Source organism: Mesoplodon bidens (genome assembly GCF_964165515.1).
Source record: "Mesoplodon bidens genome assembly, chromosome: 15".
In the NCBI taxonomy this organism is placed as follows: domain Eukaryota; kingdom Metazoa; phylum Chordata; class Mammalia; order Artiodactyla; family Ziphiidae; genus Mesoplodon; species Mesoplodon bidens.
Window position 1 is genome coordinate 62,807,435 of NC_138171.1, and position 23,613 is coordinate 62,831,047.

Genomic DNA, 23,613 nt, shown 5'->3' on the forward strand with positions numbered 1-23,613 from the left:
GCTAGTCAGCACTGACAACCGTGACCATTGCACAAAGTGTACCCTCCCTGTCACACTCCTCAGGGGACTTTCTTGTCCACCCCCAACTTCCCCCGCAAGCCTGGGAGACCCCAGGACAGACGTATCAATCCTCTCAGCTCCCCCAACTCTTTTTTTAAATTGCGATATAATTCTCATACCATAAAATGCACTCTTAAAAAGTGTATGGTTCAGGGACTTCCTTGGTGGTCCAGTGGGTAAGACTCTGCGCTCCCAATGCAGGGGGCCCAGGTTCGACCCTGGTCAGGGAACTAGATCCCACATGCCGCACCTAAGAGGCCGCATGCCACAACTAAAGATCCCGCATGCCGCAACAAAGATCCTGTGTGCCTCAACTAAGACCTGGCGCAACCAAAATAAATAAATATTTTTTTAAAAAATTAAAATGTACAGTTCAGTGGATTTTAGAACATTCACAAAGTTTTGCAACCATCACCACTCTCTAATATCAAAACGTCTCATCACACCCATCACAGTCACTCCCCTTTCCCCCCACCCCAGCCCTAGGCATCCACTAATCCACTTTCTGTCTCTATGGATTTGCCTTTTCTGGACATTTCATGCAGATGGAATCATACAATACGTGGCCATTTGTGTCTGGCTTCTTTCACTGAGCATTATGTTTCTGAGGTTCATCCATGTTGTAGCCTGTGTCAGTGCTTTATTCCTTTTCACAGCTGAATAATATTTCATTGTGTGGATCCCCCAGCTCTTGGCAGAGTTGCTCAGAGTTGCTGAGGGAGCCATCAGACACCCGATGGCAGCAGTTACATCCCCGCTGATGAAGGCAAGCGGACATGGGTGAACCAGGGCAACATCACTTTGGAACATTTTGAAATGACTGCTGTATACAGTCTATAGAAACAGCTGTACCCAGATGGCCCTGTAGCTGAGAAACCTGCTGCTACTCTAGTCAAAGGCAGCTCAGGAGACAAAACGATGAAGACAAAGAGTCAGAAGGACCCTGCAGGGGGCAAGGCTGGGATATGGTGAAGTGGCAGAGACAACGCATGGGGTTTAGACACTGCCTCTGCCACCTGCCAGCAGGGTGACCTCAACTTAGCTTCTCTGAGATTCAGTTTCCTCAGAAAGAAAAGGATGATGATGATGACAATGACACCGACTCTGTAAGGGTTGCTGCAAAGATTAAAGGGAGATAAGGTGTGTAAGGCATTTAGCACAGTGCCAGTCACCATATAGTAGATTTCTTTTTTTTAATGGACAAGGGTAAACCACGAGGTTCTTGAATTGATATTTGTACACCCATGTTCACAGCAGCATTATTCACAGTAGCCAGAAAAGTGGAAACAACCCCAATATCCATTGACAAATGAAGGGAAAAACAAAATATGGTCCAGCCATATAGCAGACTATTATGCAGCCATAAAAAGGAATGAAGCACTGACACACGCTACAACATGGATGAACCTCGAAAACATAATACTCAGTGAAAGAAGCCAGACACAAAAGGACAAATACTGTATGATTCCACTTATATGAGGTCCCTAGAGTCATCAAATTCATCGAGAGAGAAAGTAGAATGGTGGTTGCCAGGGACTGGGGGAGGGAGAGAACAGGGAGTGAGTGTTGAATGGGGACAGAGTTTCAGTACAGGAGGATGAAAAAGCTGTGGCGATGGATGGTGGTGATGGTTGCACGACAATGTGAATGCACTTAATGCCACTGAACTGTGCCCCTAAAAATGGTTAATTTTGTGTTATGTATATTTTACCACAATTTTTTAAGAGGGTGAGCCATCTTCTGGATGGTTTATAGCCCTACCAGATTGTGATTTGCATTAGGGTATCATGTCTGTGTTTATTTGTTTATAGTCAATGCCTCTGTCTCTAGGTCTGTTTCCTTCCCCACTGGATTCCCCAGTGGCCTCGTAGCACACCTGGGACACCACAGACACCCAGCCAATATTTGCTGAAGGAGGGAAGGAAGGAAGGAAGGAAGGAAGGGAGGAAGGAAGGAAGCCAGCCTCCCTTTGCCTGGCTGGGACCTGGTGTCCTCCTCGTGAGGTCATGCCAGGGGAACGTCTGGCCTCTCTGGCCCTGCGGGAATGTGAAGCCCCTCCGCTGGGCCAGGGCACTGCACAAAAGCCTGCTGTGGCTTCTTACCCACTCGTGGGGAGCGGAGTGGGGAACAATCCTCCTCTGAACATGCTCTGTACCCACGGACTTCCGGGATCAGCTGGTACCCCTGATGGTTCAGGGAGAGGCAGGGCGGCAGCGAGGCCAACCCAGAGTGTCTTGACAGTTAGTGCTGTGTCAGGGTCATGATGGGAGGGAAATGCTATTTTATTTTTATATAAATTTATTTATTTATTTATTTGTTTATTTATTTATTTATGGCTGCATTGGGTCTAGAAAGCGGAGAGCAGGGGCTACTCTTCATTGAGGTGCGCGGGCTTCTCACTGCGGTGGCTTCTCTTGTTGCAGGAGCACCTGCTCTAGGTGCGTGGACATCAGTAGTTGTGGCACGTGGGCTCAGTAGTTGTGGCACACGGGCTTAGTTGCTCCGAGGCATGTGGGATCTCCCCGGACCAGGGCTCGAACCCATGTCCCCTGCATTGGCAGGTGGATTCTTAACCACTGCGCCACCAGGGAAGTCCCGAAATGCTATTTTAGGTTTTCTAAGTGTCTCAGAAATGCACCCAGCCTTGGTCAGCTCTGCTTCCCCAAGCTCTCCCCACCTCTGGGATGGAAATCCCCCCTCCAATCCACTTTCCACACCTTCCCAAGCTCCCAAAGTCCTTGAAAAAATGAACTGACCCCGCCAGCCACTTTCTAAATCACAGGGGCCCAACTAAGCCACATTCATTTCTTCAAAGAAACGAGTTCTGCCCCAGTTACAAATCCTGCTACATGACATTGCCTGGACACCCTCTCTCTCTCTCTCTCTCTCTCTCTCTCTCTCTCTCTCTCTCACACACACACAAACACACACACACACACACTGCAAGGTCTATGAGGGCAGGAAGGGGTCATGTCAGGAGAACCAGGTCAAGACAGAATGAGAAGACGACAGACCAGGTCTCCCCCTTTCTGAAGCTTAATGTAATGAAAAAGACCCATATAAACAAATAAACAAGCAAATTCCATATAAACCAGTAGGCAAGCAAATTAACAGAATAATGACGCATTTCAAAAAGTGCTAAGAATCACCTAGTCTGTAGTCCCTGCAACCTGGCACGGTGCTTGGCATACAGTGGAAACTCAATAAATATTTGTGGAATGCATACGTGCAAGAATTAACGCATGCATAAACTAATGAATGAAGGCCTAAAGTTGATTTCAGGGCCCTCTGAAATCAGATTACTTTGCTGGGCAGTGGATCACCTCTGTTCTCCCAGCCCAGATCAGAGCCTGTCAGGGCCCTGTAAGAAATCCAGGGTGGAAAATGTTGCTTCCCTTAATCTGTTAGCAACGGGATCAGATGACAGGCTCCAGGGAACTAATTTAAACTCATTTAAATAAGGCCCCAGCTGCTTTATTAAAACTACATCCATAACAACGATTCCAACTTTAACTGCCTGCCGTTGGTCTGGGCTGCAAGGATTTACCTTCAGAGGCTGCTCCTTCTTAATAACCCATTTGCTAAATTACAAGCTGTTTATCAATACAAAGTCCAGGTCTTTAAATATTTTAACACTTAATTGCCACCAACAGCCCTCACCTCTATAACCTTTCTTCCGGATGCACAGCCAGACTATTGCTTAGGAAATTCTACTCCATGCCATCTTCCTTCTTTAGGTTTGCAGAATCTGAGATGACCTGAAACCACAGGGCTTTGAGCCCCACAGGGACCCCTGGGCAGTGGACGGACAAGAGGCAGTCAGGTCATTTCTGAAGTCACCTCAGCCACTGGCACACAGATGTTTACTGAACTTCAGAGACAGAATCCAGGATGTCTGGCTGCAAGCTCAGGCTATGGGGTCAGATTCCCTAAATTCAAATCTCTGCCACTGGGGCTTCCCTGGTGGCACAGTGGTTGAGAGTCTGCCTGCCGATGCAGGGGTCACGGGTTCATGCCCCAGTCCGGGAAGATCCCACATGCCGCAGAGCGGCTAGGCCTGTGAGCCATGGCCTCTGAGCCTGCGTGTCCAGAGCCTGTGCTCCGCAACGGGAGAGGCCACAGCAGTGAGAGGCCCACGTACCGCAAACAAAACAAAACAAAACAAATCTCTGCCATTTACTAATTATGCCACTGACTGAGAGTTATGGGCTGAATTGTGTCCCCCAAAAAAGCTATGTTGGATATCTAACCCTGGGTACATCAGAATGTGGCCTCATTTAGAAATACAGTCTTTATATAGGTAATCAAGTTAAAATGAGGTCATTAGGATGTCCTTATAAATCCAAGATGACTGCTGTCCTTGTAAAAAGGGGAAATTTAGGGAATTCCCTGGCGGTCCAGAGGTTAGGACTTTGCACTCTCACTGCTGAGGGCCCAGGTTCAGCCCTTGGTCGGGGAACTAGGCTCCCACTAGCTGCACGGCATGGCCAAAAAAAAAACAAACAAACAAAAAAAAGAAGAAATTTGAACATAGAAGTGCACACACACAGGGAACATACCATGTGAAAGCTGGAGTTATGCCACCACAAGCCAAGGAGTTCCAGAAGCCAGGAGAGAAGCCTGGTGCAGATCCTTCCCAAGCGCCTTCAGAGGGAACATGACCCTGCTGACACCTGGATCTTGGACTTCTGGCCTCGAGGACTGGGAGGCAATACATTTCCGTTGTTCTAAGTCACCCAGTTGTGATGCTTTGTTACGCCGCCTTAGCAAACAAATACACTGACACAGGGACAGTCTTCTTAACCTCTCTAAGCCTCAGTTTCCTCTTCTGCTGCAGCTGAGGCTGCTACTAAAGTACTTGCCTCTGAGCTGGCCTGAGGGGGTGGGCACACAGAGTGTTCATTAAACCTTTCTGGGCTGTTGTGATCAGCTGCCCTCCAAGAAGCCAGGGACTGTAGGTTTTGGCTCTGCTCTCCTTTGCAGGGTTCTGATGGGGTGTGGACATTCCAGACACAGTCCTGATGGTAACTGCCCCATGGGACGGCTTACTCGCCCCAGAGGCCACCCCAATAACTTCAGATCCTCAGCCCTGAGAAACAGCAGAGCTCATGGTTTGAAATGTAAACTCTGGAGCCAAACTGCCTGCAGCTAAGTCCACACCTGCCATGTGTTCGCTGTGTGACCTTGGATAATCCACTCATCCTTTCTGTGCCTCAGTCTCCTCAACTGTAAAATGGGGTTACCCACCGAACCTAGCTCATGGGGTAGTTCTGAGAAGCACATGAGTTAATATTTGAATGGACTCAAAACTAGTAGGTGCTGTGTACATGTTTGTTAAATAAAATTTAAAATAGAATCTGCCTAAATATTCTAAATAACAACCACCATTCACAGCAGGGGTTTCTTTGGAAGGAATAGGTCCACCCAAAACTTGTGCATCAGTTTTCACAGCAACGTTATTCGTAATAGCCCCAAACTTGAAACAATCTAAATGTCCATAGGCTTGTGAATGGATAAACAAATGTGGTCTATCCATATAATGTGAATATTATTCAGCCACAAAAAGGGTTGAAATACTGATAGATTCTACAACCTGGATGAACCTTGAAAACACTATGCTAACTGAGAGAAGTCAGTCACAAAAGGCCACATAGTGTATGATTTCATTTATATGAAGTATCCAAAATAGGCAAAACCATAGACAGAGAGTAGATTAGTGGTTGTCAAGGGCCTGGCGGAATGGGGAAGTTTAGGAGATAATGATTAAAGGGTATGGGGTTTCTTTCTGGGGTGATGAAAATGTTCTAAAACTGACAGTGGTGATGGTTGCACAACTCTATGAATATACTAAAGACCTTTGATTTGGACCCTTTAAATGGGTGAATTGTATGGCAGGTGAGTTATAACTCAAAAAAGCTGTTAAAACCATAAATGATAATAATACACTTAAGGGATATTTCATGAGCATTAAACAACGTGCCAGGCTCTGTCCGGGTACACATGTCCCTTCACTTAATCCTCACTTCAGCTGTCTGATGAGCAGAGGCCTTTATTATCTCCATTTCACAGGTAAGAAATTGGAGCAGGGACCCAGCCTGGAGGATCTGGCTCGTAACCTCCACCCATTCAGGAGAAGAGCCCAGATGAGCTGGAAATCATTCACAATGGGCTGTAGGCTGACCAGAGAGTGGCCTTCAGGGCTCAAGTAACCACAGTCCACAGTCCAAAACATGGTCTTTGTGTTCTACATACTGGTATCTCCACAAAGACCCCCCACCTTCGGGGACCCCACATTCAAAGGGACAAGGGATTCTCTCCAACCCTGGATAGGCAGCTGCCTCCATTGTCTTAATTGTATTCCTCTGCTTACCAAGATAATACAAGCTCATTGTTTTGAACCCAATAATACAGAATACTATCAAGAAAGGAGAAAGCGGGCTTCCCTGGTGGCGCAGTGGTTGAGAGTCTGCTTGCCGATGCAGGGGACACGGGTTCGCGCCCCGGTCCGGGAAGATCCCACATGCCGCGGAGCAGCTGGGCCCGTGAGCCATGGCCGCTGAGCCTGCGCGTCCGGAGCCTGTGTGTGCTCCGAAACGGAAGAGGCCACAGCAGTGAGAGGCCTGCGTACCGTGCAAAAAAAAAAAAAAAAAAAAAAGAGAGAGAAAGCAAAGGTCCCTAGGATTCCATCCTTCAGAAACAGAATTCATGTCAAGGAATTTGGCCCAAGGAGAGAGATACCCATTCAGTGGATTAGTTACATGTTTGAAAGGAAAGAGAGAAATCATTTTTTAAAAATTTTAAGCTGGATCTAGAAAGGTTGCCTTAGTACTATTTTATAACCAATTCCACAAACCCAGTTTCAGTGGTTTGTGAACTTCGGTGGTTTGGTGGATTTCTGAAGAAGTGAAGGGATGCTTTGATTCTCAAGTCAGTTTTGTTAAACAGAAAAACCAAAAGGCCAGCTTGTCTGGTCACTCGGATGTGGTCAAAATAGCTGAGTTCATCCGAAACTTCCCTGGCATCTGACCCAAACTGAGGGCAAGTGTTTAGCTGAGAAACAAAGACCGACATTAAGTGCAGAAAAACCCTTTTGTGCCCGCACAGCGAGCAAGTTATGTTGAGTTATGCAGCTATTCTGGGGACAATGATGTTTTGTAAACAGTCGGCAAAGTGGCTTTGTCGACAATGTTGGGGCAGTTTGGGGCCCTTTCACCAACAAGGACTGTATGGAGATAAGGCGACATAGTATTTGAAAAATACAAATGACAAATTAGTACAATACAGATAATAAATATCTGAAAACTTTTGTTTCCTGTTGTACCCACAAGCATTTATCCATCAGCCCCTAGAGATTGTTAACAGCTAGGGGAGTAAACTGAGTCAATTATGGAACTCAAAGCTGACAAAATACAGTTCACATATTCCAACAGTCCTATTAATACAGTCTTAAGTGCTAAGTCTTAAGTCTTAGCGGACATTTTTATTTTAAAATGCAATGATTGTAAATATTTTTTGAGAATCCTAAACATACTAAATTAAATTTACATTTATTAAGCCCATGCAATAATAAAAATTTGCTAGTTTTCCATTCTATAGTCGTTTGTCTCAGCTTCTTGGCTTCATGGCTTTCTGGGCCATAGGTTATCCCAGAAAAGTGGGGACAGTGTCTCTCTTCTATTGAGTGAATGAATGAATGAATGAATGAATCCTAGGGTTAGAATACGTGAGCTGTCTGGAGCCTTAGACAGAGGATGATTATTTATATTTAGCTGCCATTTATTGTCCACTAAGTATAGACCAGGCCCTGTGCTGGCCACCTCCCCTCCCCCACCCCCCGCCACACATGCACTATAATCACCTTCAATCCTAATTACAACCTTATGAGGTGCATATAACCAGTCCTATTTCACAAAGGAAGAAATGGGGCTCAGAGAAATTCAGTGACTTTCTAAAGACACACAGCCAGAGCACAGCCAGGCAACGGCAGGGACGCAGCCCTTCTGACTGCACATCCCTAAGTCTCTGGGGTGTCCCACCCCCATTACAAATGAAGGAAAGTCACACAGCCACAGACAACAACGCAGTAACAGTAACAATAACAGTAATAGCATTTGGTCTGTGCCAGACTTTGTACCGGGAGCTTTACATGTGTTGACTCAATTAATCCACAACAGACCCCCAGATTTGGAAACCATGTAATCCTCATTTTAGAGATGGAAAGTGCAGGCTCAGAGAGGTTAAGTAACTTGCCCAAGGTCACCCAGCTTGTCAGTACAAGCCCAGGCCTGCTCCTGCTTCTTTCCTGACCTGAAACCATCTACACATTACAGCACGACGTGTATGGATTACTGCAATGATGCTTTTTCATCTTTTATGTGACTATAAACACATACGTAGGTAGGTTCATAGACTAGGTTAGGGGAGGACACACACACAGAGCCGTCAGCTGATATGAAAGTCCTGGGAAAGAAGGCTGGGATTAAGCAACCAAGGGTGGGATGAGGACAATGGGGGTGGATTCTGGTATTTCTTACACTTTCAGTACAATCACTTAAAACACCACGTGGTGTAATAACAGGGACAGCTGCATTTAGTGAGCACCTACTGTGTGCCAGGCACTGAGCCAGAGGCACCGGGCACTATTTCATTCACTCCTCACCACAACCCATAGCATTGCCTCTGTTTTACTGGGGAGGAAAGCTCTGAGAGGCAGAGTGATTGGCACCGAGAAGGAAAGCCACGTCTGCCTGTCCCCAGCGCCTGCCCCACGGTGCACAGACTACTGGTCCAGGAAGGCCTGGGAGACAATTCTATGTTGCATAGTTAGACAACTGCTCCCAGACCCTTCCTGCCCACACGTGCCCCCTCTTCCCCTGGTCTCAGCTTCCTTGAAGGGGAGGGGAGGGGGTGTGAGCAGAGGGAGGACATGGGGGGTGTTGTGGCCCTGGAATCCCCCCCGCCGCCCCCGTGCGGATCCAAGCCCGGCTCTACCTCTTCCTGGCCACAGAACTTAAGGCCATTCCTTCACCTGTCCGAGCTTTGGTTTAATGGAGGTAAAATGAGAATAATAAGAGCTTCTGGGAATTAAACAAAACAACGTATGTAAACTTAGCAAACCCTCAGTGAATGGCTGCTGTCATCATCCTCATTAGAATATGTACTATTATTATTATTATTATTACTATCAGTACACAAAACGACAGCCAGCAAACAGCTCGGCCCTTGATATCTTGTTTTCTGACAAAGGAGACCAAGATGCAAACAGATAAGCTTCAGTAAGGAAAAGAAAGAAAGACCTTGTGTTTGGGTCAGTGGGCAAGGGTTCTAGAAGTTGTGGGGAAAGGTGGGATGGCCTGGTTAGAAGCTGGACCCACCAGGTTAGTGGAGTAGCTCATTAATTCCTTCTGATCTGGGGATCCAAGGGTCTCCGTCTCCCTCCCATCATAGCTGACCTCTTGTTTCCCTCCAACTGTTACACAAGGGGTCCCAGGGTCAGGGGTCACTCACCGCCATGACCAACTCAAATGGGTACTTGTAGACGCAGACAGGAGACTGGTACTTCTGCACCATGTTCTCGCAGGACCATCAGCGGAAGCCAGCCAGGCAGGAATGGGCACAGAGCCTGGGTGAGGGCATCTGGTGAGGGAGCAGCTCCCTCCACGGGAAGCAGGAACCCTGCCCACTGCTCCCCCAGCAAGGGGCAGGCCCATCCCTCTGGCCTCATTCGCACATCTCCCCAGCCCTCAAAGCAAAGGGGCCGATGTGATCCCCAAATTACTTTGGGCTATGCCCCAAACACTTGCCCTGTCCATTACTCGATGCCCCGGACCACACTCACTCCTCAGGAGCAATCAGTACCCCCAAACGTTCCTCCATCCTCATGCTGAGGGCCCCCGGAAAACCCCATAAAGCCACCCACCTGGAAACACACACATTTGCAATTCTTACACTCCCACAATTCATTCACCCACTGCACCCCACAGCTTACCATGGGCGTCCCGACCCTGCAGTCCCCCAAAGAATCATTGCACCCGCCCTCCCATTTTCCTCCAAGACACCCTAACATACGCACACAGTCTTCACCAAATTTCACACGCACTGTCTCTGCCACACACGCGCACACATGCATAACTCCCCTCCCACACGGGACCGCCCTTGCATACGCACTCAACTTTGCACACACGCCCAGCTCCCTGGAGCACGCACCTACTCAACTCCATGCTCGCACACAGCATCCCCTCTAGGATGCGCATAGAGGTTCAAACACACGCACACACACTGATGCATGCGCCCGCACGCATGCACGCACAGGCCCCCCGAAGCCCCACTCACCCTAGCCCTCGGAGTCTCCGAGACGCAGCCCCGCGGCAGCACGGAGCTGAGCCCGCCGGGATCCCCCGCGGCCGCCTGGCTCAGAGCGCAGCACCTGGGGCGGGGCGCAACCGCGATCTTTGGACCCTGCAGTCAGGGCCGGCGATCGCCGAGCGTGGGGCGTCCTGACCTGCACACCCTGCGTCCGGGCCGGTCAGGGAGGGGCCTGCGGGAGGGGGGAGCCCTCCAGGACCCAGGACAGCGGAGATCCCGGCCTGGCCTGGCCCCGCCCCCGCCCTCGCCCTCGCCCTCGCCCTCCCACTCCGCTCAGCCCCGGCCCCGCCCAAATTTACCCCCTGGACAGGCCCCGCCCCAGACTGGCCCCACCCCAGCCTTAGCCCCTCCCTTCATTTTATAAATCCTTGTTTGACCACGCCCCCACCCCGGCCCTTTCTCCAGGCTGGCCACTCCTCATGCAGGCCACGCTTCCATAGGGTCCCGCCCCTAAAGCACGCAGCCTCGGGGGAGGCTCAGCCCCAGGAAGACCCCGCCCCATGGCTCCAACCCCAGTCTAGCTCTGCTCCCAGGCGAACCCTTGCGCCGCCCAGCCCCGCTGGCCCTAGTACAGTTCACCTTTGGCCCCTTCCCTAACTCGGGTCAACCCCCTCCGCCTGGGCTCTGAGTCGGCTCCCTCCACTGGCTACGCCCCAGAGCCCTTTTGGCCCTGCCTTAAGCCGCCAACGTGCATCTTTCATTCACATGCTTGCTTTTACAGAGCTCCTGCTAAAGTGTCAGGACTTTCTAGGCGCTGGAGAGTCATCAGTGAACAGAACAGGTAAAAAATCCTTGCCCTCGTTGAGTTTACATTTCAGTGGGGGAGACAGACATTAAATAAATAAGGAAAATATATAGTACTATGTGAGATGGGGGAAAATACCAAGGTGAAAAAAAACCAGGGAAGGGATTCAAGAAGCGAGCGGAGTGAGGGTACAATTTAAAACAGGGTGGACTGGGGCTTCCCCGGCAGGGTGACGATTTCCCATCCTTCTCACTTTAGCGCACACGTAAACCCTCCCGGCCCTCCCAGGATCCCGGGGACCCAGCCTTCCTTCCATAGCCCTCCCTTCCCTCTCCGCATCTGTTTGTCCTGGAGGAGCCAAGAAGCTGACTCTGGACAGCCTTGTCATCCGTGTATTCATTCACTTGACATTTACTAAGCACCTTCTATGTGCCAGCACTGTGTGACTTCACCCACTTGCAAGAGGGAGTCAGACAAGCTGCCTGCCCTTGCGTGGCCCACAGTTCTGGGCAGGGAGAGTGTGTACAGGGAGACAGCGCTCTGTTTAGCAAATATATCGTTGCACCTTGTGATAAAGAGCCCGTTTGCTTCCTTCCTAGCGTGTGTCACACTCTGTAATCACCTTATTTATTCATTCATTTTATTTATTTGTTGGTCTGACCCAGGAGACTGTGAGCTCCGCAAGGGCAAGAGACCGTGTCTGTCTTATTCATCTGCCCCACATCCGCGGGATCTTACTGGAGGCATGGCACACAGTAAGTACTCAGTGCGTTTTCTTGGTTAAGGTTATCAAGAATGGAAACGGAGCACACGGTTCCCATCCCTGCCACAAGGTGGCAGCAAACGACAGTCCATGGCTCCTGGGGTCGCCACCAAGGGGAATTGTCGCGGAAGATGGGAGTCCGGGGTGTATCGCTGGACCCGGGGTTCATTAGGGGAACTCATGCTCCTCCTGGGCGTCAGTGCAGGACGCGTAGTGAGCATTCACACTGTTGGCTGTTGTTACAGCTCGAAAGGCATTGAGTTGGCGCAAAGTAACCACAAACTGGGATGTTTACACCTGGAAAGGTGGGGCGGAGCAATCTATCCCAAAATCTCCAGCTCCTAAGACTTCCCTCAGCAGGGTGCATGTTGAAATGCAGAGTCCCGTGCACTGCTCGAAGAACCTGGGAACGTGCTCGTTTAACAAGCTCCCCAAGTGGTTCTTCTAAGCGGACAGGCCTGGCAGTGTGGGGGGGATCTTGGAGGTCATTCCTAGCGCCTGGGGATCCCAGGATGCTCGGAGTAAATGCCAGCCCTGGGGAGGGAGCCGGTACGCTCGTAAGTGGGGGAGGTCCGCTCGCAAGAGCTCCTCCCAGTTGTGGGCGTGCTCACGCTCCTATTATTCTCTTCCACCCAGGCTGAATCATCCTGACCACCACAGTCGTGTCTTCTTGGCCACAGAAGGTGGCAGCTTGGGGGAGTAGGAGCTGGCGTGGGAGATGCAGGGGTTGGGGGCAAGAAAAGTCACGAGGAGCAGAGGAGAGGCCCTGAGACTGTGGGGAGGCTCCAGGTCTCCCGGCTACCATCAGCGCCGCCCCTGCCCGCAACCGGTAACCCGCAACCGGTGAGGAGGCCACTGGGTGGGGGGAAAGGGGTGCGACCGCTGCGTGGGTACAGAGAGCTCAAAGTGGAAAATGGGGCCTAGAAGGGAGTGAGAGCCTAACTCCCTCCTCCTCCAGCCAAGAGAAGCGAATTAGTAATAGCACCACCTGCCACGTGCTTCCTATTCCGTTTTCCTATCAATCACTCCTACAGTTTATTGAGCACTTACTTGGCACGTGCTGTATCAGGCACAGTTCGAAGGCTTTACAAACATTCACACATTTAATCCTCAAAAATAACCCCTATAGTGATGAAAATGTTTTTACACTCCACAGAGGTGGTGGTTGCACAACACTGCGAATGCACTAAATGCCACTAAATTGTACACATTAAAATGGCTAATTTTTTTTTTTTTTTTTTTTTTTTGCAGTACCCGGGCCTCTCACTGCTGTGGCCCCTCCTGTTGCGGAGCACAGGCTCCGGACACACAGGCTCAACGGCCATGGCTCATGGGCCCAGCCGCTCCGCGGCATGTGGGATCTTCCCGGACTGGGGCACGAACCCATGTCCCCTGCATCGGCAGGCAGACTCTCAACCACTGTGCCACCAGGGAAGCCCCTAAAATGGCTAATTTTATGTTATATAACTATACCTAAATTAAAATAAAGCAAAAAACCTTTTAAGGCCAAAACTCTGTTAATCCTCGTTATAAAGACAAGGAAACTAAGGCACAGGGAGGTTGAGTAACTTGCCCTAGGTCACACAGCTAGTAAGGAACTCAAACCCAGGACTTCTTCCCCAGGGCTGCAGCGGAAGTACCCAGAAGATGTGATTTCCCAGCCTGAGCTGCAAAGATATCCAGGCATCCTGGTTCGGGACTGGGGAGGTACCAAAAGAATGGGCTGATTCGATGGGAACACTGGAGGCATGAAGTCAGTCTCAGGGGCAGGACGTTCAGCCTCTATCTGCCGCTTCCATCTTGCCCTGTGAGAATGACCGAGCCACAGCTGCCTTCTGGTATGGTGGGTTTTGAAGACTCCAGAAACCACCTCGCATGTTTGAATATCTTCCCACAGTTGGGCCACTGCCACAGGAAATTCAACCATCAGTAATGCATTTATTTGAATAAAACACTGGGCCCAATCCAAACACAGATGCCCCCAGAAGGCATCCTGCAGGGAAATGTCCTCGGAGGAAAGCTCAATGTGACACTGCGGGGAGGGGGCGGGGGAGCTGGTGGGGAGTGAGAGGGTCCAGAGTCCAGACCCTTGTGGGGACACAAGTGGCCCTTGATCTGGGCCCTAGAATACATAAAGGCCCTGGCAGGGTGCTGAAGCTGGAGAGAGTGGGACATTTTTTTATTATGATAAAACATACATAACATAAAAATTACAAATTTTAACCATTTTCAAGTGTACAATTCAGTGGCTTTTAGTATATTCACAAGGCTTTGCATCCGTCACTGCTGTCTAGTTCCAGAACATTTTCATCACCCCAAAAGAAAACCAGTACCCATCAAGCAGTCACTCCTCCTTCCTCCCTCCCCCCAGCTCCAGCAGCCCTCAGTCTGCTTTCTGCATCGCATCTCATTTGTCCTGGGTTGCTCCTAATCCTGTTCCTTCTTCCTCCTCCCAAGAGCAGAGCCCAGAGACCTCCTAGATTGGGGACCTTCCAGGGCCATCAGGGTCATTGGCAGGGTGGCCATGTACAGATGTGCAGGTTGTAGCCTGCACAACTCTATGTGGTTGTCCTGGTCACTGGGCAACTTTAACTGAGTGGAGGCTGAGTCCAGGGGAGCCTCACCCAGAGGGCCACACAGCCAGGCCCCACCCACCTCAACCCCCAGCCCACCCCCAAGTCCAGTCACTTCCACACAGGCTTTGGGATTCTAGCAGGCGCTACATGTGGCGTTGGGGTCCAAAGGTGTGTAAAGCCTCTGAGCCCCAGGGGCTCTCAGCAAGGAGGGGAGGAAGTGAAAGGAAGGTAGGATGCCCCAGGGGAGTCAGCAGGGAGCTAGGGAGGGGGCTGGGTGGTAGAGTGGTGAGCGCTGAGTGCCAGAGTCAGGTTGGCCTGGGTGTGAGTTCTGGCTCTGTTACCTTCCAGTGTCCCTGCAGTGTATGTGGCTGCAGTGTCCCCTCCTTTCAAATGGGGATGATGCAGAAATTATTCAGCCTTAAAAAAGGAAGGAAAGGTTCATGGATGAAACTTGAAGACATAATGCTCAGTGAAAGAAGCCAGACACAGAAGGACAAATATATGATCCCATTTATATGTGATACCTAGAGTCGTCAAGTTCACAGAGACAGAAAGTAGAAGGGTGGTTGCCAGGGCACGGAGAGGGGGAGTGGGGAGTTAATGTTTAATGGGTGCAGAGTTTCAGTTTTGCAAGATGAGAAAGTTGTGGAGATGGATAGTGGTGATGGTTGCACAGCAGTGTGAGTGTATTTAATGCCACTGAACTTGCACTTAAAAATGGTTAAAATGGTAAATTTTATGTTATGTATATTTGATCACAATAATAAAAAAAATCACATTGGAAAAGTCTGAAACAAAATAGTGGTAAATAGTGCCAGCTTGGAGAGAGGGTCCATCTCCCATGAGACTCTGTTGAGAGCATGGCGTTGAGATGGAAGGGGAAGGAGACACCCACTCCCTGACCCCCTACTCTCCCACCTCCACCCATGACCTTCCTTTGGCCCAGAGTCACCATGATGGTGGCAGATAAAGTCCCCTGTGGGGAAGGGAAGAAGGGACCCCATGTATGAATGTCCCACTGCTGCTGTAACAGATCAGCACACTCTTTAGTGGCTTAGAAACAACACAAATGTATTATCTTAACAATTCTGGAGGTCAGAACCTGAAATCAGTCACCCTGGGCTACGATCAAGGTGTCGGCAGGGATGTGCTCCTTCTGGAGGCTCTGAGGGGAGAATCCGTTTCCTTGACTTTTCCAGCTTCTGGAGCCTGTGTTCCATGGCCCCTTCCTCCTTCCTCAAGCCACATCTCTCTAATCTCTGCCTAAGTCGGGCATCCCATGGCCTTCTCTGCTGATGTGTCTCTGTCTCCAGTCTCCCTCTGCCTTTCTATTATAAGGACTCCTGTCATTGGATGCAGGGCCCACGGTAAATCCAGGATGATCTCATCTTGAGATCCTTAGTTTAATTACATCTGTAAAGAACCTTTTTCCAAATAAGTTCACATTCCCATGTTGCAGGGGGTTAGGAGTTGGACTTGTTGTCTTTGGGGGACCACCATTAGCCCACTGCAGGGCCCAGCTTGCGACTGTACCCTGGGTTGATTTGCCTCTCCTGCGGTGCTCTCCCCCATGTCCCTGCTCCTGTGCCCGAGGGTCACTTCCAAAAGCAAAGCCCCTGCACCCAAGCTCTGTGTTCAGGGGGACCTGGGCCAGGACCGCTGTGGCCTCTGACTCCTCTAGGTTGAAAGGAGGAGTGTCGCTCTTGCCTTTCAGCAGATTAGATGTTACGCCAGCCCCCCATCAAAGTCAGAACAGCGCTGGGGAGTAGGGACGGGCAGAGGGAGAGGTAGGGCTGCGATTGCGTTGAGTCAGAGGTCTGGGAGGGATGAAGGAGACGGCACTCCAACATCAAGAGGTCAGCTCGGGTCATGATTCTGCCCACCAAGCTGGGTCAGACCAAGGGGCTGGGGCAGACAGCCTCAGGCTCCGAAAGCTAAACTTGGCCTCTTCAACAGACCCCAAGTGACCCCCACAGCTCAGTCCCTGAGGCCCTAGCTGCTCAACCAGCCCCTACCCCAAGCTGCCCCTGCTTTGAGGAGAGGCCAGGGTTCCAGGCCATCCACTTCTCCCCTCTGCCTGGGGCCACCCAATGTGACAGTCACCAGTCACGGGCAGCTAGTTATTTATTTATTTGGCCACACTGCACAGCATGTGGGATCTTAGCTCCCCAACCAGGGAGCAAACCCACGCCCCCTGCAATGGAAGTGCAGATTCCTAACCACTGGACTGCCAGGGAAGTCCCAAAGGCAGCTGTTTAAATTCATTAAATGGATATAAACACGTCATATATTCATGTAAATAAAAAATAAAAACAACAAAATCCAGTTGCATGAGCCACATTCCAAGTGCTCAATAGCTACATGTGGCTCGTGCCTCCCTTAAAATACAGAATATTTCCAGCATTGCAGGAAGTTCCTTTGGCCAGGGCTGCTCCGAGTCATCCTTGGACCAGCAGAGGCTGCGCCCTTTCTTGGGAAGAGGATGAACTGGGTGGGTGTGGAGTAGGGACCCCAGGGCCAGGAGGAGAGGGTGTTTGTCCAGAGCCGGTTTGTGTTGACTCATCAGTTCCGAGGCCTGAGCCCGGGTGAGGGATTAAGACTGAGCCAGTGACCAGAGAATGGCCCGGGAGGACAGCCTGTGGTGACTGGGCCTCCTGGGTCCAGGGCAGGAATGTTTGACCTCAGCAGAGAGAGTGGACAAAAGGCCCGGGCAGGTCCAGACTGGGGTAGACAGGCAAACTCATGGACATAGGGGCAGCTCTAGTTTAAATCACAAATGGCAAAAACACAGCACCTCCTGGTTCACTTGCTACAGCCTAGACTTCCTTTCCTGCAAGGCCTACGGACCCCCACCTTCCTGACCCCCATCCACCTTTCCAGAGCCTGATGCTTTCATCGTTCATCTGCCACTGCCCCGTGGATGGGCATTTAAGTCATTTCATTTATTTAAATGCGGTTGTCGGCTTGCTTTTCTATCCCTTTCTCTTCCCAGACCGGGGCATACAGGCTGTATCTTGTTAGCTGCTGTATCCCCAGGATGGGGTATACAGTAGGTGCTCCATAAATGGATGGGTGAACATGTGGGAGGCACTTTGGGGGCAAGAGGTCAAGATCCTCCCCTCGGGACAGGGAAACCTGATTCCCGTGAAAACATCAGTGATGCTCAGGAGGGAGGAGAAGGAGGAGGGAACCTGGGGTCCCTGCCTGCCTCCAGGCAGAGGCTGAGAGGTTGAGAGGCTCCAACCAGCCTCAGCCTGGGGTCTGGACACTTTCCTCACAGTATCCCCGGAACCCCCAGTCTGTGACTTTGCCTGGGGTGCTCCATCCTTGGGGATATGGGAGAGATGCCATCATCTACCAGGGACCTCATACTTACACTGTCCCCCACCTCAATCCTCTGCTGCCAACTCCCTGAAGGCAGGAACATGTGTCCATTGTATTCCACTTGTATCCTGAGTGCCTAGAGCAGGACTTGTTACATAGTAGGTGCTCAATAAATATTGGACGAATGGACGAATGACTCCCTTCTCTTCCACCATGGTCCTGACTCAGGACCTACTAGCCCTTGGTTGGTCCTCCTCTGGGGATCTCCCCCAGGACCATGGTGCAGTGACCCTCTCGTTCACTCATTCATTCATTCATTCAACATGACACTGGACACCTACTCTGTGCCTGACACCTGCTGAATGGTGGTAGAGATGGAGACAAGGGTGCTGGCTCAGACCGCAGGGTTTAAATCCTGAGGCCCCTCCTGACCTTCCTGAGCAGGCATTGAATGCCTTGGAGCTTCAGTTTCCACATCTGAAAAATGGGGAGAGGAAGAGGGCCAGTTTGTCATCTTTGTCGTGGCGATGGTTTCACCATTGTGTGCTTGTGTCAAAACTCATCAGATGGTACACTTTAAATATATACACTCTGTTGTACGTCCATCACACCTCAACGAAGCTAGAAAACACAGTGCCGACCCTCTGAGCCAAGCACTTAGCACAGGGCCTGGCATATAGTAAACGCTCAACAGAAGTTGTTATTGTGTGTCATTGTTATGTGTCTTACTTCACTGAATCCTCTTAAGACTCTATGGAGCAGGTGCCAGAGAGTCCCCATCTTGCAGATGGAGAAACCCAAGTTCAGAGAGTTGAAGACATTTCCCCAGGGTCACACGGCTAGGAAATGAAGGAGCTGGGATTTGACAGCTCCCTGGCTCTTCCCCATTTTACAGATGGAGACATTGAGGTTCAGTGAGGTTAAGCCCCTGCCTAAGATCACACAGCTGGGCGCATGGCAGAGCCAGGATTCAAATCCAGGTTGGCTTCAAGCTAAAACCTGATTTGATTCCATATTCTCTCCCCTGTGGCCTGGCCTGGCCATTACTCAGGCCCCCAGGCGCACGAGGGATGGGGTCCTGACCTCCCGACCTGGGCCATTCCCAGGGGCTGTAACACACTGGCCCCAGAAATGTAGCCCCACCGGTTTGGGCAGCATGAGCCCTGGCACGCAGGGCAGGAAGAAGTAAGCTTGGTTGTGGGGAGGGGAGTTTTGGGGTTGGGTTGGGTAACCTGTCCTGCGAGGATCCCAGGCCTGGCAGAGCCTGTCTGGCCCCATGGCCCCACCCAGCTCCACTGTCTGCCCTGACAGCATGACCTCCTCACTGGGTGGCCCTCACAGCTTGATCTGAGAGGCCCAGGGATGGGCTTGAAATGAGGTGTCCAGAGATGTGGGGTAGGTTGTGCTGGAAAGCCACCCAGAGTTCAAGATGAAGCCTGGATCTCAAGAAGCGATGATGGGGCAGTCTGGCTGGGCCAGAGTGGATGCCAGCCTGTGGGTGAGGCCAGGTCCAAGAGTTCTCCTGCTGAGCAGAGGGTTAACCCCTCAGTGGCTGGGTCCTGGGGCAAGAGCCAGGGTGGCCAGGACCACTGGGGGCTCAGCGTAGCCCCTATTCAGCCACTGGTCAGGAGCTGTTTGAATACTTTGACAGCAGACACAGGTGTACAGGTGCACACCTGCATCCAGAGAGGGCCAGCAGGAAGGTCATCTGAGCAGTGGCTCCCTTGGGGAGCAGCAGAGTGGGGCTGCCTGGCAGGCAGTGAAGAGGTGGCCAGGATGGGGCAGCCTTCCAGGGGCCCTGGGCCGGTGGGGGCCTGAAGCACATTTTTGGGGGATGACTCGGGGGCAGGCCGAGTGGGTGACTCACCATGCACTCTCTCCTGTCCCTGCTGCCAGGGCCCAGCCTCCCCTCTGGTCCCAGGGGGCTGTGGGGAACTCACTAGGCCCCCAGCCCAGGGCTGAGTGTGTCAGCCCATGTGGGCTGGAGGGCCAACATGACTTTCCATCCCCTGCATTGTTTTGCAAGAAAAGTAAATACATGTTACAAAACACAGGGTGAAGCTGGGCCAGCCCCCTCCTGTCCCCTTGGAGGGCAGGGATGAGAGGGACCTCCATGCCAGGTGCTCTGCACACATCACTGAGCGCTGGCTCGTCCCCGTTTTACAGATAGGGAAACCCGGTTCAGAGAGGTTAAGCCACCTACCCAAGGTCACACAGCTGGTTGTATGGCAGAGCCAGGATTCAAACAGAGGTTGGCCTCAAGCTACAGCCTGTGGGTTCTTCCCAGGCAGGTACAGACCAGGGCCTGAGCATGTGCTGCATCTCTTTCTGTTCACAGCTGTGTGGCCCAGAAACCCACACGCTTCAGCATCCCAGGGAGTATGTGTTTGTTAACATGCAGATTCCTGGGCTGTGCCAAGACCCACCCACCCGTAATCTCAGAAGAGGGACCCTGGAATCTGCATTTTTAAATGCTCCCCAGATTGGGGTGAGGCCATACCATTGGAGATGGGAGAATGACTGTCTGCAGGAGCATGGGCTGGGCCTCCGCCCTCGGAGGAGAAGGCTCTGGGGTAAGGAGCAGGCCTCTGGTCCCGCACACCCCTCTCTCCAGGGCTGGGGCAATGCTGCCCTTCTTGTTTCAAACTGGTTCACAGAAACACCCGAGCCAGCCAGGGAGTGAATGAGCACCTCTCCAGCTGCTGGGGAAACAATGACAGCAAATAGGGAGGGTGTGGGTGACCCTTCAGAAGGTGGTGGCCTCCTGGGAGCCGGCAGCCCGGCCCAGCTGTAGGGAGGGGACAGAGTTCAGGGGCCAAGGATGGCCTGGTTGCCAGGGAACAGGACGGCCCTACAGGTACCGTCTCCGTGAGGTTAACCACCACGTAAACCGCAAGAAAGCAAACACTCTCCCCGAGACCCCACCCCACAGCACAGGCAGAGCAGATGAGTCACTTGGCGTAAGAGGGCTCCATGGAAGCAAACAAATCCCATCTGCCCAGAGGAGGATTCACAGGGCCAGATCACAGCTCCCAGCCCTTCCGGCCTGGCCACAGAGTAGCGTGCACACGTGTGTACACACGTGCACACACACACATACACACACATACACAGCAGCACCAGCTCAGAAACCAGATTTTAGAGACTGGAGGGAGGAGGGATGGTGCAGCACAACTCAAATTCCTCCCTAAATCTGCTAATTCTCCCTGAAGCACCTGGGCTGGGCCCAGCCAAGTCAGCGGAAGCCTGGGCCCTATGCCCGAGCCCAGGAGGGTGGAGGCGGGTGGGGTTCTGAGAGCATGGGGCCAGAGCAGGCTAACCCAGGAGCCAGCCCAGCTGGGCACGGGGCCTCTCAGTGCTCTTCCCTGGAACATCAGATAAGAGAACTTCCTCCCGGGGGGAAGGGCTGGGAAGGCTTCACCGGTACGGGTCCTTGGGGAGAGTCAATCAGCTGAAGCATGTTGGCCACATGCCATGTTGCCTGGCACGGAGTTGGTCCTCAATAAACGAGAAATGGCATTAAATCATGTGTCACAGCTGCCACTCAGCAGCTGAGCTACAAGCCTGCTAACCTGAAGGTCTCTACTTAGGTTCCCTCCCAAAAGCCAAATTTCACTTTTCTAGGAGGTGTGGAGAAGGAAGATATGAAAGTTTGGAGAAGTCCAGAGTTCTGACACATTTTGGAGGAGTTCCTGTAATTGCTTGTAACCCTCAACCCCACGAGCACGAGCCTCCGGCTGCAGAGGTAATCACCTCCCATTTGTGGAGCCCTCACTCAGTGCAGGGGGCATACCAAGTGCTTAACACATGGGAACTCACCCTAGGAGGAGGATGCTATAGTTGTGCCCATTCCACAGATGAGGAAAACTGAGGCTCAGAGAGACAAAATGACCTGCCCACAAGCTGTTCACATAGCTGAAAAGGACTGAGCGAGGACTCCACCCCAGGACTCCCCAGGCTGCTCCCCCTCCTCCCCATCTTCAGAGCTCTGATAACGCTCTTCTCCCCAGACTCATCCCAGTTGGCTTTGTATTTGTTTTTTAATTAATTAATTGATTAATTAATTAATTTGGCTGCATCGGGTCTTAGTTGCGGCATGTGGGATCTTCGCTGTGGCCTGCAGGGTCCTTCGTTGCGGCGTGCAGTCTCTCTAGTTGTGGTGCGTGGGCTTAGTTGCCCCGCGGCATGTGGGATCTTAGTTCCCTGACCAGGGATCGAACCCACGTCCTCTGCATTGGAAGGCAGATTCTTAACCACTGGACCACCAGGGAAGTCTGGCTTTGTAGTTGTTGTATCTTTGTCTCTGGCCTTAGACTATGAGCAACTTGAAGGTAGAGAGGCTTTTTTCCTCAGCATGGGTTCTATTTTGCCCAAGTGTTATATCTTCCAAAATCCTTATCAACCAGTATCTTTCAGTCCAGTCAGAATGTCCTACAAGGAAGGAGGTTAGTACCATAGAGTGTGGTACTGAGTGGGCACTGACAGCGGGGCACAAGGTGGGGAGGGGGCAGGGGAGGGGGTGGCAGGGAAGGCTCTGGGAAGAGGGAATGCCAGGCTTGGGTCATTTTGAAATGAGTTTTTAAAGAGTAGCTGAAAAAAGCCATTGGAAAAGCAATCTAAGTACATATAAAAATAATGGGCCTCCCTGGTGGCGCAGTGGTTGAGAGTCCGCCTGCCGATGCAGGGGATACGGGTTCGTGCCCCGGTCTGGGAGGATCCCATATGCCGCGGAGCGGCTGGGCCCATGAGCCATGGCCGCTGGGCCTGCGCGTCCGGAGCCTGTGCTCCGCAACGGGAGAGGCCACAGCAGTGAGAGGCCCGCATACCGCAAAAAAGAAAAAAAAATAATAATAATAATAATAATAATAATAATAATAATACCCAAAGGAAATTTTAAAAAATAAAATAAAATCCAAACACTGTAAAAGAGCATATAATGAAAATTCAGATTTCTCTCCTGAGGGGACTCATGGCTAACAGTTTGTTGTGGAACCTTCCAGAAGTTTTCTGTGTGTATATGCACATACATTCCCTGCTTCTCCCTCACACTTTGCTGCTGGTGCCTGACTACATATATGACATCTCATTCTTTTCCAGCTGCATAGTCTTCCCAGTGTAGATATGCCCTGAGTTATTTAACCACCTGATCCTGATCCCAGTGGCCAGCAGTTTGTTCCCAGAGCCTCCTCCCTGGCAACACTACTGCCATGAACGTTCCCTAAGGTAGGTTTAGCCTCCAAGGGAAAGGTAGTCAGGAGAAGGAAGAGGGTTTCCACGCAGGGTTGTGCCATAAAGCAGGGTGATGGACAGTGTTCCTTCCTGAGCCCTTTGGCTCACCTGGGGTGCAGGAAGGGGTCCTGAGTGAGCAAGCTTTGTCCCCAGTTCGGACTTCTGTAGACCCCAGGTCCCTGCGCCTGCCCAGCCTATGTCCTGAAGCCTTGGCGCCTCCCTGACACCTGCTCCCAATGTCGGCTAGCTGGACTTGCAGTCTCTGAGTGCCGGCCAAGCCCCGTCCTATCCTCAGACTTGGGAAGGGAAGTCCCTTCGGGATGGAGGGAATTGCTCAAGCCCTCGGCTGCCTTGTGATGAACTCCCCGCCTAGGAGGGGCGTCTGAGAGAGGAGCCCGGCAGAGCCAAGTTCAGAGGGGAAAGAAATGTTAGGTTTGACTAGAAGGTCTGTTCAGGGTTCTCCACCTGAGCAGCTGGGGGGCTGCAGGCAGGATCCCTCACTCCTGGCTTCTCATAAGAGGCCAGGGACCACCAGGGGCACTTGCTAAAAG

The 23,613-nt window shown here is 51.4% G+C and overlaps 1 protein-coding gene across 1 annotated transcript in view; it reads right to left on the reverse strand.

The window, feature by feature from the left end:
• SEC14L5 (SEC14 like lipid binding 5) overlaps positions 1–10,456 on the reverse strand; it is a 37,034-nt gene extending 26,578 nt beyond the window's left edge. Inside the window, exons 1-2 of the mRNA XM_081257853.1 lie at positions 10,393–10,456; positions 9,568–9,682 (exon numbers count right to left, since the gene is read on the reverse strand). Coding sequence (XP_081113979.1) covers positions 9,568–9,630 — 63 coding nt within the window. The 5' untranslated portion in view covers positions 9,631–9,682; positions 10,393–10,456. The remainder of the gene's footprint in view (positions 1–9,567; positions 9,683–10,392) is intronic.
• Positions 10,457–23,613: the final 13,157 nt, after the last annotated feature.